The sequence below is a fragment of the Sitophilus oryzae genome, unplaced genomic scaffold, assembly GCF_002938485.1.
Source record: "Sitophilus oryzae breed Bouriz unplaced genomic scaffold, Soryzae_2.0 scaffold_1396_pilon_pilon, whole genome shotgun sequence".
Taxonomy (NCBI): domain Eukaryota; kingdom Metazoa; phylum Arthropoda; class Insecta; order Coleoptera; family Curculionidae; genus Sitophilus; species Sitophilus oryzae.
The window spans coordinates 14,407,299-14,424,221 of NW_022146055.1; the positions used below are offsets into that span (position 1 = coordinate 14,407,299).

General features: G+C 34.0%; 1 protein-coding gene across 3 annotated transcripts in view; it reads left to right on the forward strand.

Moving 5' to 3' along the window:
* The window catches only part of LOC115876081 (nuclear receptor corepressor 1), a 224,823-nt gene that overhangs the window by 162,566 nt on the left and 45,334 nt on the right, over positions 1-16,923 (forward strand). For all 3 annotated transcript variants that reach the window (XM_030891772.1, XM_030891773.1, XM_030891774.1), the window contains exons 2-8: positions 5,443-5,584; positions 6,857-7,120; positions 9,586-9,846; positions 11,674-11,870; positions 12,544-12,708; positions 12,767-12,962; positions 15,004-15,292. In XM_030891772.1, the coding sequence (XP_030747632.1) occupies positions 5,443-5,584; positions 6,857-7,120; positions 9,586-9,846; positions 11,674-11,870; positions 12,544-12,708; positions 12,767-12,962; positions 15,004-15,292 (1,514 nt within the window). The remainder of the gene's footprint in view (positions 1-5,442; positions 5,585-6,856; positions 7,121-9,585; positions 9,847-11,673; positions 11,871-12,543; positions 12,709-12,766; positions 12,963-15,003; positions 15,293-16,923) is intronic.

The window sequence follows — 16,923 nt, forward strand, 5'->3', positions numbered from 1 at the left end:
AAAGGACAAGGAATTATGTAAAATGTTATTACTTATTGTAATATATTATAAGTAGGTATTATAAGTTGTTACTCATATATGCTATACTTATAATCACTTATAATAATATCAAAATGTCAAAAACTAATTTCATAAAATTTTACTCATTTTATGTTATGCGTTTATATTTACATTAGTACCAATATTAATATATTTGTATTAATTTTATGTTCAATATAAGTAAGGATATGTTGATTGTTTTTATTTCAAAACTGTTTTGGTAGATTTATTCTTTTTATCAAAATGAAACTACTATACGAAGAAACAACTATAACTTCTGAATTGCCAATAATTTTAAATGTCTATAAATGTAGATATCATTTAAATATACAGTAGGTATTCCTTCTGTAGGCATTTCAAGGGAACATATTTTAAGTTAATCGGATTATAGGAAGCGTAACCGACTGAAACAACGTTTTCATAAAAATCCTTGATATATCACATAAGCTCACTTTTTATGAAGTAGGCCAAAGCTTTATGAAGTGACTGGAAACAAGACAAAAAGAGTATATAAGCCTATACGACATACATACATATACTGAAAGCAAAACATTTGATCTTTATATAAATGCGGAGCTTAAATAGAGAAATAATATAAATAAATAAGAACAATCTTCGGATTGTCACGGGGGTTTTAACAGGACACTGTCTTATCAATGAACACCTCAGTAGATTGAAGCTAAGAAACAAGCACGCCGAGACGACAACCATTCGTGCCATAAACTTTGATATCACGTGACGACTGATATCAGTGGTGGAAAATTAGCCTCTGTAAAATCGTCTCAGATACTGGCTTTTGCCAAAGCCCTGAAACTGTATGATGAGTTATTACTACTACTACTACTGCCATTACTCGCTGACGAGTATTTGACACGCATCAAAAGATGGTTACGCAAGGCGTTTCCTGTCATGAGCTTTTCTGTGACTGAAAAGCCCGATTCGTGATGTTATCTCTCTTCCGCATTCAAAAATATCATTACTTTGTTGCCTCTTTACTTTTTGGTTGTCGTTATTAACTGAATTTAAAATTCTCCTCCATTGCGTTCTACTGTGCGCTGCTTCCTCCCACTGATGCTGCATACTTATCCCCTTTAAGTTTTCATGAACAACATCCTTGTATCTTTTGAGTTGTCCACCCGGTTTCCTCTTACCCTCTACAAGTTCCCCTCATTCTGCATACGTGGCCAGCCCATCTTAAGCGAGATTTAGTAATCATGACTTCAGCGCTCTCGCAGCTTGCTTTTTTAAGGACTGATACGTTTGAAACATCGTGGTACCATTTGATTCTGAAAAGTTGTCTAAGGTGTCTCTGTTGCAACTTGTTTAATGCGCTCGTGTGCCGGCGGTACGGCACCCAGGTTTCGCTTCCATATACCATGGTGGGGATTATTACTGCTCGATACACTGCAATTTTCGTTTTTGTGCTCAAGTCATGATTGTAGAAAACCCTGTCTTTTAATTTCCAGAATGCTCTTGAGGCGCTGCGGATTCTGTGCTGAATTTCAGAGTCGATATTTATCTTTTCCGAAATCAAACTGCCGAGGTAATTAAATTCCGATACATATTCCAATAGTTCCTCTCCGATTTTTATAGCGCTGTTATGATTTTCCGGGGGAGTGCACATGATTTTTGTTTTTTCGATGTTCAGTTTAAGGCCCAAAGTCTCGTATGCCCAGGTATATGTGTTCAGCATTTCCTGTAATTGCTGTAACGTATTTGCAACTAGAGCGCAGTCATCAGCGTATTGGAGTTCTGTGATGGATTTTATACGTGTTTTTGCCCTGAGTCTTTTTATGTTGAACAGACCGCCGTCATACCTGTATCTAACACCCATTCCTCTCTCCTGCAGTTTGCTGTCCACTATAATCGAGAGCGCTGCCATGATTATGTTGAATAGGAGAGGAGCTAGAACACATCCCTGCTTAACTCCTGTATTTGTCAGGAAGGGATCGCCCAGTGATCCATGATGTGACACTCTCGAGTTGTTGTTATGGAGGCTTTTACACACACTAAGAAATTTGTTGGGCACTCCGAACTTTTGCATAATTGCCCAAAGTGCATCTCTGTTTACAGAGTCGAAGGCTTTCGTTAGGTCGATGAATGCAACATAAAGTTTACTCTGCTGTTCCTTTACTTTTTCCTGTAGTTGGCGGACGGAATATATGGAGTCAACGGTACCGCGGTTGGTGCGAAAGCCCGTTTGCGATTCTGGGAGGATTTTTTCTATATGTGGGTGCAGGCGGTTTGACATAATTTTAACGAGAACTTTACCTCCGATAACCAGTAGTGAAATTCCTCGGTAGTTTCCGCAATCTGATGCACTTCCTTTGTTCTTAAATAATATATAATAATAGCTCCCGTATATAGCGTTTAACGCCTTGGGAGTAGCAAGGTACAGCTTGCTATACTAGAGCCGTTCGGTATACAAGGAAGGTAATGTGGCTACCACTACGCTTCAACCGCCCTATTATTCTTAAATATATTTACTATATTCGCGATGCGAAAATCCTGAGGTACCTTTAAATCTATAAGTGTGCAAACAAAGAACTTATTGGTCATCTTAAGGCTCTCTTCGATGTCAGAGGTACCTCATGATGAGTTATAATTCAAAAAAGGGGGACATAATAGATCTTTAAGGTCGCGGTGATTAACTCTCCTCCCGTACATTCAACAATCTACAAGGCACGGTGGTACAAACATTAAAGCTTAAACTCGAGTTCACGTAAACTGTGAAAAACACTGATCTCAATCAGCCTCAATCTACTGAGGGGTTCGTTAGTGTCCTGTTAAAAACTCCGTGACAATCCGAAGATTGTTCTTACTTAATCTTACTTAAGATCTTACTTTACTCCTTGTCAAATCCTTTGTTCATTTTCTGCCACTTTATATGACCTTGTTCTCGCGTCCCGTGACCACTGACGTAGCTGTATAGTCGAGGTCTATAACTAGGGAAAGTATAGTCGTGGCACTCGCCATAGTTTGACAGAGATGTATTTAGGAAAATATGAGTTCACAATAAAATAAAATAAAAAAAACTGATCATCGAGTCAAAATTTGCTTGAAAACAGAATATTTTCACATTTCGTGTAAGCAACAATTATTCTTCTGTATCTGAAAATCTTCTGATGGGAAGAAATGCGGAAAAAAATATATACTTATATATTTTTATATTATTATCTATTTCAAAGATTTTCTACAACTTTTTTTAATTTAAAACAAGTTTAATTTTAACATTATGTGTTTGTTTTGTTGTAATATATTGGTTAGGTGATTTTCATTGGCTAACTAACTACACTGAACAACACATTGTACTAAGTAATAAAATATCATATTTAAACTTCAATAATTGCTGCAATAATGTTTATTATTATAGAAATTTCAACAGAGAAAAGAAGCAAGAACAATGAGAAATAGCATCACTACTTTCTCACGTAATAAAAGAACACCTTTTTAGTTATTGTTACCGAGTCCCGAAGGTACCGAAAGAACCGGGAATTAATTCTTTGATATCCCAAAAGAACCGGGAATTCCCGGTTCTGAACCCTAATTACCAGATTATCAAGAAATTATGTTTTTTAACTAAAAACTAAAAAAAAATTAAAGATTTAAAAAAAATGCTCAGAAAAATCCTCATATTTCTGGGGCCAAAATATACCACCCCTAAAAATATTTGCACTTATTTAAGAGTCATCCTGTATAGGGCGATTCACGGTTATGGTACGTTAAGCGTTTCCGGAACCGGAGCTGTTTTTCCGAACCGGTAATTTCGGTACCATGCCTCTAAGGAACCGGGATTTCCAGTTTTTTCTCTGTACTTTCGGTACTAGCAAATTTTTGTTCAATGATGGTGTAGTTCGTTAAACAGCAAGCAAGGAATGGTTGTCAAAAGTAAAATCGATAAAAAATTGAGGTTTAAATGAAAATAATCAAATTATTAAGTAATCAGTCAAGAGAAAATTAACCTGAACACAAATGACTCTTAAAAAAACTCACTGCACAATTTTTTAGTAAGGCACTCATTTTTTGTCAATCCGTCTCTGTGCTGGGACGTAACGCTTGAACCTCGCAGGTCGACGGACGGAACTCAACTGAAACGCTCTGCAATCTGCCGATATTCGACAGAATATAAAAACTGGCAAAAATATTTGGGAGAGTGCAACTACTCTTTTCCTTCTACTATGCTTAACCCAAGGAAAATCTTCGATTTTTCTCCGTCGTAACTTCTGAGAACCTTTTTCGAGTATTTCCAGGTTACGGTTCCTAACCTCCAGGTTCTTGAGTTCCGCTTTAAGTTGGTTTCCAAAGTAGTACAAGTAATACAAAAAAAAACATTCAAATTTTGAACTTGATTTAAATCCGAATTCACCATGAACCGAGTATGCATATGCATAATTAGGCCTTGGTGTATTTATTTCGTAAAAAAATCTTGAAAAAATCAAGACCGCACGAGTCTTGCAACCTGGGTCTTGGTCTTACCTAAGTCTTGCACACATCAAATTTTGTGATTTTGCATCATCCTATACTAAGCATTTCTGGTATACTATACTGGCATTTCTAGGTCAACACGCTTAGTAAAATAAAAGGTACTGAATAAAGACAGAAGGCAAGTATTTTTCCAAGCGCATGGAATCTAGCGTCAAATTAAGTGATTATGTAATAAATACTTCGTATTTTTGCTCTCTCCGACTTACTAGATTGCCATAGGGATTCACTCCTATACATGTAAACGCCAACCCAAGGTTTCGCTTGCCAGCAGGGTATAATCTATTAACTTTGTAGGAAAACTAGTGAATAATTTTTTGCACTTAGTCATTTACAACCTGTACTTATAACGAATATTATCAACCTTTGATTTGTCCTATTAGGGAGACTATTACCGTCTGTCATTGTAATAATCATCTCTATATAATTTTATTACGTGGGATAAGTACTTTATGACATATATTTATATACTTCGTTGTAATTATGGGAACTCACGATCCTGTGAATCTTTGTAATTTCGAAATAATGGAGTAAACGGGCGGATATATCAACAAACCCCGTTAATTTGAACATAATATGTACGATAAATTTGTAACTGAATAAACACGAAATTGTATCAAGTTTAACTAACTATTGCCTAGAAGAACAACGATTACAGGAACTAATTTTCTCTAATGTTTGGTTAAATTGTTTTGTTTCGTAATGAAAGTTTATTAATCATTTCAAATATGATTTGGTACTGCCTTTGATTCTATTCAAATAGTAATGTTTATGCCTGCTACACATATTCAAACGGTTAAGAATATTTTAGAGTGGCTACGAGTTTGTTGTGGAAACGCCTATACATAAAATATATGAGCATTTAAAGTTTCCCAAATTTCGATTAACTTTAAATAATTTTTGTTTTCCTTTGTGTTCTAGACCAAACCACAGTGCCCAAGCTACCGCCCATGTGTCGGCGGAATTGTACAAACCGTCGCGATCGCCGCTATCCAATACCAGATGCACGTACCCCGGCTCCCCCCAACTGCAGCCTACACCGACGAACGTCACTCAAGTTCAGGTATGTTCTTGTTCTTAACCTTTCATTAAACGGGCATTGACGTTAACGCCCGAGAAAAATCGTTAAAATATAGTTTTTCTGCAGCTTATCAATATTGCCCAAATCCTGTGGATTTTTACGTTAATAACCGGACAGTAACAACAATGGGCGCATTCAGTAAACACACCGGTATTAACCGGTAAAGACCTACCGATAACTTTTCATTGAACGATTAAGTTACCGGTACGTAAATAAACCGGAAACAAAATACGGTAGGCTCTCAAGTGATCGGTGACCACAACCGGTGAGTTACCATTGGCATTCACTTTAATTTTCTGCACCGGTGGAGTAACCGGTATGTTTACTGAATGCGCCCAATGTCCAGCGAAATTATCATCATCATTTTCAGCTTATTCAACCATTTCCAATTGTGGTGTAGTGGGTAGTTTCCCTCACATATTTAGATACTCTCTTTGTAATTGGGCCCATTCGTGTCTATTGTTAGCTATGCGAGTCCAAGTTATCCCTGCTAATTTCCTAATATCATGATCCTATCTCAGGTTTGGTCTTCCTAGGCCTCTTAATTCCTCCTGGTTACCGTGCTGTAATTTTTGTGGTCCATCTGTTGTCCGTCCTTCTTGCCAGGCGTCCTACCCATTGTCACTTGAGGGATTTGATTCTGTTAATGACATCTATTACCTGGGTCTTTTGTCGTATCCACTGTATTTTTTTACGGTCATTCTTGGTTATTTCGTTCCATTGTGCGTTATGCGACTGTAGTTTTCTTATAATTCCCGTTTTAAGGATGATTCTCACTATACATTCCGTAAACGTTCCGTATAAAGGTTGATTCTCACTATACCTTCCGTTTCCATTCCATATCCGTTCTATATTTTTTATTGTATTGACGCTATACGTAAGCTTCCGTTCCGTATTAGTTCCATACTTTTTATTGTACAATTTATGTCATTACGAAAGTTTTATTTTAAACATTTGTATCTTTTGAAAAAGGTAATAGATTTAATTAAGAGGTGAAAGAATAATTAAATATGAGCAAAATGTTAACAGAGCTGGTAAAAATGTAAGAACTTGAACGCTGTTTCCGATACGCTTCAGTCCGTCCGCCAAAAAAAGGTATGGAACAGAAGGGAAACGGAACGGATAGTGTCCTATTCATTTACATGATATAATATTTTATGTAAACGAAAGGGAGCTGCTGCAATCAACCTTGATACGGACTTTATCTGTGACAGTAACCCTATTATTTTGTTAATGATATTTGATTGATTTTAGGTTTCTCAGAGGTATACCACACAAGGGCCGACCACCACCAGCGGTCCTCCCTCGCTCATCCACTCCCCCGTCTACCACCGTCCTCAGCCCGACTACCGACACCCGAATCGGATATCGCTGCTGCATCCGGAATATGGCCCCGGCGGCAGAAGGGATATGGCGGGGGGAGCTATGGGCCAGCCCCTCCAGCAACTCGGAGAACAGCCGTTTAAGAAGATCAGGTTGACTGATAAGGATGTGCAACCTTTGAGGATTGATACTCGAGTAAGTATAAACTAACCATCATGGCCTTACCTTTCTTCAGTAAGGACGTGCTTTAGCTTTATGTATGCATATATTTCAAATTTCGTAGTTAACTGAATACAAACGCTTTCTAATAAACTTTTGCCCACACTTAGTTTATTGTGGAAGGGGTATTTTAGGGAGATAACCTAGGTAATCTACTACTAATTAACATTTTAGGGAGATAACCTAGGTCATTCTGACACCTGTTCATCTCTTACATTACTGAATTCAACCCAGCCTTTTGATATAGATGGTTATACCCGAGGATATTTTACCAAGAGAGTTTACTAAGTTCTGCATAGTTTTACAGAACAACTCCTATAGTTTCTACGGGTAGTTCATTCTCTGCATGTATAATTTGAGATTGTAATGGCTTGTATACGCTGCATTCGGCATATGCTTCATATGTTCTTGGCGTGTGCCAAGTGCCTCTTGGAAGAATGTAGAATGTATAGGAGGGGAGTTAATTACCTAACCTTACATCTATCGTATCCCCCTTTCTCGAGTTATAACTCATCATACCTTTGAGAGGCCTTTGACAAAATCTATTATCTGAGACGGTTTTACAGAGGCTAGTTCTCCATCTCCGATATCAGTCGTACCAAAGTTTATGGCCCGAATAGGAATTGTTGTCGTCTCGGCGCATTTAGTGATGAGGTGTTCTGGTGTTTTCTCATTTTCCCCACAGAATCTGCTTTCGTCGTTATTTCTTAGCTTCAATCTACTGAAATGTTCGTTGAGGAGGCAGTGTGCAGTGTAAATCCCTGTGATAATCCGAAGATTGTTCTTTAAATCAAAGAAAATCTTTAATTCTCGATCGTAAGTTCTGCGAAATTTCTTCTAGTGTAACTTAGTGTAAACTTTCGGATGATTCCCATTCCAGGTTATGGTTGGAGTCTTCCAGGTTCTTGACTTCCACTTTAAGTTGGTTTCCACTTGGGAAGCAGAACGGTCCTGGTTCCAGTTAGTGTAGTGTTAGATTTTTTTCTAGCTAGGTCGTTTGCTTTTTCATTGCCTTTTATCCCTTGGTGGGTTGGCACCCAGAGTTAGAGGATTTTATTTACTTTGACTAATTTTTTCAGCTTCTCTTTCTTCTTCTATTTTCTTCTCGTAGAACCGGCCTCTTGCATAATAGCCAATCTCATCCATTGTCTTCCTGCCACTGTTCTGTCGTTATCGATCCATCTCTTTCTTGGTCTGCCAACGCAACGGTTCGGAGATCTTATATGATTATACCGGTTAACATAGGGTTATTGAACAATACTCCATTGAAATTGTTTTCAGCTAGACAGATACATATATATAATATACCACATAGTTTCTTCACTTTTTATGCTTGAATCTGTACACGTTGTTTACACCTCTCAAGTTCTGTGTAACTCTTGTTCCAGCCTGCATTGGCTTGTATAATATAAGTTTTTTTCGTTTTCCTGTTATTACCGATTGTGAACCGTCCTAGAACTCTGCAGCGCATGCGCAAATGAAATAATGTCTTCATATTTCCTTGAGCGCATACGCATCACAGTTCTAGGACGGTTCAGAATCGGTAATAACAGGAAAACGAAAAAAGCTATAATGTCATATTAGTTCTAAGACCTAATAATGTCATTGGACATTATTAGGTCTTAGAATTAGTAACCTGTAACGTTTTAATATCCCGATATCTAGATTAGATTCTTTGGAGGTACTCATTTCATATATTTCAATAGCAATTGGAGACTGAACCTTCGATGTTGATTTTTTTAACGGCTTATCAGCAGTGGAGGATCTTTTTGTTCTGTGTGGCGGAGGCTCCCAGGCTCTAATCTACCTAGAGCGGCCTCTGCTTATCACGGTTCAGTACTTTTAACTGCACATTTGCCAGTCAATCTTAATAACATAGAATGGATTCTGCCGTTTCTCTCTTCGTTTTATTGTCTGAAGCTGCATATGGCTTTGTCTGTTCAGCTTTAAATGCCTATTGAGCTTACAATGCCCTGTTAGTAGACCTACCATATTTAAGACAATGTACCTGAGGGTTTATCGTTTCAGTCGTTTTGCCGTGTATTCTACTATGAATTGCCTTAGTCCTGGTGAATTTTTCTACCATTCTAGGGATTTTTCTAATCCGCAAAGCCGGTCACTCGCCAGGCAACGCTAGGTGCCCATACTGCCAATTCTGACGTAACAAAATATTCTGTGACTGTTCACGAATTCGTATATTAACTAGAAGTTGAATATTGGGGAGTCGACTTTCAGTTTGATAACATATACTTTTATTACTGATAATGGTATGTAAAGTTTGTCCAACGAATCAGGGAAGATCCAAAAAATTCAGGGAAAAATGACAAGACACTACTGTCTGGGGCATCCTCATGTTGATAGACTATAGTCTACTAGTCATAAGTTTATCGCTGTCCATCTGGTGAAAATCATAATAGCAATAAATTATCAATTTTTTTTAGCCTGGAACGTATCATCCACAGACAGAAGCGATTTCCCCTATCCTACCTGAGCAGGTCTCCCAAGAAGATCAAGCATTCAAAACAACGAAAGACGATCTGATCCAGCAAATTAGTAAGGTGGATAGGGAGATATTGAAGGTGGAGCAGCAAATTGTGATTTTGAAAAAGAAACAAGCGGAATTGGAAGAGGTGGCGAACAAACCGCCTGTTAACTCTGAAGTGGAAGAAGAAACGCGGCCGCAGCATCAGAGCTTACCACAGGTAATTAAAATATATAATATGCGTTAACTAGAGACATCTGTACTTAACAGTCAATCTTACAACACACATTGACATCTGTCAATCTTAACTTACTCTTGCATATTTTTTTGTATGAAAAAAATACAATTTTGTATTTTTGCATTATTTGTATTTATTTATTTAAAATATATTTATTCTTTTAAAAGTATTATATATACACTCAGAGGCAAAAAACGCAGCGGATTTTTTTTTCGTCGAATTTGTTGTATTGTTATACATTGTAAAAGTGTTATATATTTTTATTTTTAGCTTTTTTTCATGATTTTTTAGCAAACTGTATATAAATATACCTACTTTAATTTTTAAACTCAGTTTTTTTTATAAACTTGGCTTATTATACAGAGTCAATCGAAGAGTTGTTTTTTACCTTAAATTTAAAACACCATGTGCGATATCTTCGTGAGTAAATTTTCCTAAGACATTGTTTTTCTGTCAGTCTTCTGATCATTTTGTTTTTTGGCTCATGTCAGCACATGCATTGGTTAATTTTTAAGAGCGAAATAAACTTGCCACCAACAATTTGCAATTTTTTCAATTATCATTACGTTTTGTGTTTTTGATTTTTTAATATGACGAGGTGGCATAAGTGACTACTGTCGTAATGCTATATTGACAATTCCATTTTACATACTTACAATTGAATATAATCCTTATATGTCAAGATTCTTGCAAAATTTGTCGAAGATTCTGCAAAAGCTGTTGCTCTTGTTCAAGATGGGCGAAATTATGTATAGTAAGTAGTAGTAAAAAAGGGTAATACACACTTATCCCTCTACTATAAAAAGAGTAGTGGAACGTTTTAGACAAACTGGCCGAAATATGCGTAAAAGTGGTAGAAAGCGCAAAACTACTGGTCTAGACGACCGATATATCAAAATCAACGCTTTGCAGGACCGTCATTTAACAACGGTTAAAACAAGACGTTACATGAATTAAAAAAATGCTCAGGAGTAATGGTTCTGACCGAAAAATAACGTTCCAGGAAAATTTACTCACGAAATGATTGCACAGGGTGTTTTAATGTTAAGGTAAAAAACAACCCTTTGATTAACACTGTATAATAAGCCCATCAGTTTGTAAATTCGCTTATATAGGTGAAATCGTTTCTGTCTGTGGATTATACAGGGTATCCCAGAAATAAGTGCAAGTATTTTAACTGGTAGTATATTTTGGCCTCAGAAACACGTCTGTGAGTCTTTTTTGCGAAAAAATTTTTTTGAAAATTTGGAATTTTAAAAAAAAAAATTGAAATTATTGAAGTTATAAAACATAATTTCTTGATAATATGGCAACATAGGTAGTAGGTTAAATTTACATGAAAGAAAATCCAGAAAAGGTCCAGTGGTTCTCAAAATTTAAGCAAAAAAGCATTTTTTGTTTAAATTTTCAAAGTAAAATAATTCGGTTATTTTGGACTTATTTGAAAAATGGTAAAGAAAAAAAAATGTTTCTTTTGACCAGATCTACCACCCCTTAAAATACTTACACTTATTTCTGGGACACCCTGTACATTCCGGGCAATTTACAAAAATTTTACAAATACAAAAGTTTATAATAAACTGATTTTACCTTTTTTACGAATTAAAGTTGAAATATTTATATACAGTTTGCTAGAAAAGTTATTAAAATAGGGCTAAAAATAACACTTTAAATTTGAGGAACATTTTTTTCGTCATCGTCGTTTTTTTTGCATCTGAGTGTAGATTAGTCTAATCTAATTTTAATTTTTGTATATTTGTAAAAATAAAATAGGAAACTACGTTTAACTAACCTGCTTTATATTTTCAGAAAATCTACGCCGAAAATCGTAAGAAAGCTCAGAATGCACACGCCCAGTTAGATTCATTGGGTCCTAAAGTGGAATGGCCCTTGTACAATCAACCGACTGATACTACGGTGTTCCATGAAAATAACCGACGTAATGTGATGTTTAAAAAACGCTTATTAGAATATTTTAAGAAGAAACATACCGAAAGATATGCAAGGTTAGTTTCCATTAAATCTAGTTAAAGAATTACAAGAGTTTTACTTATATCATGTAACAATAGATAACCTGTAAAAATTGTTGATTTTTTTACATGGAACAAATATGTCTGGTCATCTCAAATCCGTGGTTTAATTGAAAACAATAGGACAGGGTTAAAAATAGAATCGATCAGTCTCATACCAGGTAGAGACTGATCGATTTGACAATTGTCATTTGTTCTCTATATTTTTGTTTATATTTCTTTGTAGAATAGAACATATTATTTTTTTTTTCTGTATTGGGACCCCTTTTAGTGTCGTAGCCATAGAGTAAAGCCATAACCATGGTAATATCAAAGATTAAGAAATTATACCGTGGGAAAATTTGCGGTGAATCAGCAGTTCTAAAAAGTCTTCCAAAATATACTGGAAAATTTAAAAGAAAATGCACGATTTTCAACATGTTTTTTTGCGAAAAAAAACTCATAGACGTGTTCCTGGGGTCGAAATATAACCACCACTAAAAATATTTGCACTTATTTAAAACCCATACTGTATATATTAAAATAACGTATATAGAATGATCAGACCTAGCATTTATTTATGTCTGTATTTTTTAATGATAATCTAATCTAACAATAGTCAATTTCAATTCATATTTTCAATGCTCAGTTTTTTTTTTTTAATTTTTAGACACAATCAGTTGACAGGAACATATAGTAAACTTATGCAGGAATGGCTTAGGAAAGTTGACAAAATAGAGTCCAGCACGAAAAGAAAAGTCAAGGAAGCTAAAAATAGAGAATTTTTCGAAAAAGTCTTTCCTGAGCTGAGGAAACAGAGGGAAGATAAAGAAAGGTATGCTCAGGGAATTTTGTTTTACGAAGCTTATTATTTAATTGCTACATTGTTTTAGGTTTAACAGAGTGGGTGCTCGAGTTAAATCAGAGGCCGATATGGAGGAAATTATGGACAACCTTCAAGAACAAGCATTAGAAGATAAGAAAATGCGTAGTTACGCAGTTATACCCCCCATTTTGTTAGATCCCAAGGAAAGGCGAAAATACACGAACAATAATAATTTTATAGAAGATATGGAGGTTGTATATAAGGTATATTAGTTTTTAATTGTTTAATTTTAGAAACATTTAAGCATAGAAAATTGATACTGTTGAAGTCCTAAGTATATAAAATTTAACTCGATATAACAGTGGCATAAAACGACTTTCTGATTCATTAAATTCGTTTGAATACTTTGAATGTATCTCATTTTGGTGATATTGATAAAAAAAATCGTATATTAATCAAATATACAGGGTGGCGCACCTCATTCGCCTCGTTTAATTATACGAAAACGAACTGAAAGATGTAGAAACAAAATATTTTATGTCTAAAATATATATTATAATAATATTATTTATGTATAAAATTTTGTTGAAATATACAGGTTGTTTCAGAACTAGATTAGATTAGATTCCTAGGGGTGGCTTTTGGTCTGGTCCACTGCGACCTTCTTGTGCTGGTTTAAAGGTAGAGAAATTAACTTTACTGAAAAAATGATTGCTTCCTTAAATTTATACAGGGGTACTAAAAATTGCTGATCTATTTTAAATATTTATTATTTACATAAAAACTTCGTTATTGCTAATGCGACACACCCTATTTTTTAAAATAAATCGAAGCAGATTCAAATACACTTTCAAACTATATTCGGGTTTCCTATACCTATTTTGCTAGTTTAGTCGCCATGAAATTGCCATGCCATCTAGCGACACTAACTATTTTCAAAATCGACATTAGATTATGGACTTTTTTATTTAGATTTATTACAGTTTACTTAAATTTATCCACAATAGTTTAATAAGCAGTATTCATTATTTTATCAAGAAAAATAAAGCAGTATCTGCTGGCCAAACAAATGGATATGTTCATAGTGATTTTATTTTGTGAGGAAAATTGCTCCTTGGCCTCAAGGGTTTATGCTCAAAGATATCCAAATAGGAATCTTCCTGATAAGCGTTCGTTTGAAAAACTACTTGTCGTATTTCGCAGAGCTGGTAGTATAGTTTATAAAAAACCTATTAGGCCGGTCCGGAAGGGAACACTAGGAACATCTTCGTAACGGAAATGAAGAAAATGAATTTGCCGTAATTGGCTCTTTTATAGAAAATCCATATATTTACCTGTCATTGTAAAATAAAGCAAAGAACACTTCGTTTTTCTTGATAATATAATAAATACATATTTAATAAATATTATCTATTAAACTATTGTATGTAAATTAAATAAAAGTAAACTGCTATAAATTTAAATAAAGTTCATAAATTAATTTTTGAATATAGCTCTAACTGTCACTAGAAACTTGCCATGACGACACCATCCCTGTTGGTTCATTTTATTGAAAAATTGCTCTTTTTTCAAAATCTGAGCTAGATAGGTATAGGAAACCCTAATATAGTTTGAACGAGTATTTAAATCTGCTTCGACTTATTTAAAAAAAATACATAGTATTGCATTTGAAATAACGAGGTTTTTACGTAAAATAAATATTTAAAATATACCATCAGTTTTTGATACCCCTGTATAACGAAGCAATCAAATTTTTCAGCAAAGTTTATTTCTCTGGCTTAAAAGTCAACACAAAAGTTAATTTTGGGAATTAATGTACAGGGTGTTGACAATCTTTTTTATTATAGCATTCATATTATGTAAATATCTTTAAATATCCCAAAAACCAAAGCTTGTGAAACATATCCCTTATAATAAATGCCTTATTTTGTATCCAAGAATCCAAAAATTAAATAAAATACCGGGTGTTCCATATGAAAAAATATAAATTTGGTGTGGATCTTAATTCTGACATACCCTGTACACTTCAAAATAATTTTAAATTATGCACATTGCCTTTCCATGTTATATACCCTAATATATATTTTATTCCTACATCTTTCCGTTTTCGTATAATCAACCGAGGCGAATGAGTAAAAAATCTGTTTACTAAAATACAAAAAATAGCAAAGTTTAGATTCAAATTTCTATAATAGTTTATACAGTAGTAGTTTCTACCAGTATTAATAATACAACTTACAGTACTACAAAAACCGACCTCTCATCAAAATTAGTTGTAAATTTTTTCATGTTGTTATTTTTCAGAGTCGGCAGTACCTGAATATATGGACTCCAGCCGAGAAAGAAACGTTTAAAGAAAAATTTATTCAGCATCCTAAAAACTTTTATCAAATAAGTCAAGCGTTAGGCGAGCGAAAATCCGTGTCCGAGTGCGTCCATTTTTATTATTTGAGTAAGAAAACGGAAAATTACAAACAACTACTGAGAAAGAACAAGAGGGACAAATTTCGTGAGAGAATGAAAGCGAGTCGGCAGAATCATCAGAACGTGAACAATAGTGCCAACTTACCTATAGTGGATACCTTAACAACAGGTGAGATAATTACTAAATTAGGTAAAAAAGGATAGGTATAGGGACTAAAATTAGGCTAAATAGGAAAACTATTTTTATATAGGAAAACCAATAAAAGCTTGACGAATGCAGGTCTTAATGTTCCCTTTGGATAAAAAGATTAATGAAGGAGCATATCAGAAATCTTAGATCGATAAAAATGGCCGACTTAAATTCTGGTTTATTTTATTCAAACCTTGTAAAAATATGATGTAGAGTATACTCAATAATTTGTTGTTTTCATTTAGGTTGTGAATAAATGTTGGTAGTTATTATAATTGTTATAAAAATATATAATTCTAATAAAAATAGATAAGTTATAATAATTATTTATTACAAATATCCGATACGCTACTGGCGTTCTTTGACATCTAATCTTTGACAACTAGTAAATAAAAGCAAAAAATGCAAGAAAAAATATATGATTAGTTAATTTTAAGTGAATTTCATAGATGATAGGTTTACTACAAGTATGTGTGTGTATATTATACAGGGTTGTTCACCACATACGACACGGAGTATTGTAGCTAAACGATTAGATTTTTACAAATTGTAAGTTTTGGGTTCGTTGAAAGACTATTAGAGCTACAATTTAAAAATATTTTTATAAAATACAGAGTGTCCCAAATAAAAAATATTAAAGTTGTATTTTTTTAAATGGAACACCCTGTATATTATTACATTTTTAGTTTCTACAATTAAAGGTAAATTTGATTAAGGTTTACTACACTTAAACCTTACGGTTTTTTAAATATCTTCAATTTTGTGAAATTGCAGTAAAAATTTTAAGGCTTCATTTCTCCGAGGGTATCAAAGTTTTTAATACTAAATATTTAATGATGTCTGTTTATTGATCATTGTGTTGCAATAATAAAAATAATACTACCTCATACAGAGTGTCTAAAAATTTATGTTAAATTATTTCTAGCTTTAAACGGCAATAACTTGTTTAATTTAAATGGAACGCCCTGTATATTTTAGGAGAATCAAATGCACAAGTTAATTGTCTATCAAATTGTATTATACCACTTTACCTATCCGTTCAAGTTTTCGTAGAAAATGCATTTTCTTATAATTTAGACCTCATTTATCAATATACCCATGGAATTGACATTTTAGATTGTTTTTAAAGCAACAAATGTACAAAATGTACAGGCTAGTAATATTATCGTTTTTAGCGAAATGATAATATTACTAGCCCATTTGTATGTAAAAAGAAAACTATTTAAATCTTTATAAAAGAGTATACCATTAATTAAATATACCACCATTATTTCCGCCCAAATACTAATTAATTACATACTTAATTATGTTCGTTAATAAATTATTCTAAATAAATGTGGATTTGAATCAGAAATCAATATATTAATAAGTTATGAAAATGAATGTCTCTGTTGTTATAAATAAGAATTTGTCAAAAAATGGAATATCATTTTTAAGCTGTTACTTTTTACTACACTGTCTAATACACATACAAAATTCAGTTTTTTAGTATTTGGACCAATTATTATTAATCAACGCAAACAGTCAATTAATGTAGTTTGAATACTGGAATCATATTAATTGGTCCTCTTTAACAAATATTTAAACAGTTTTTTTATTTCAATGAAATA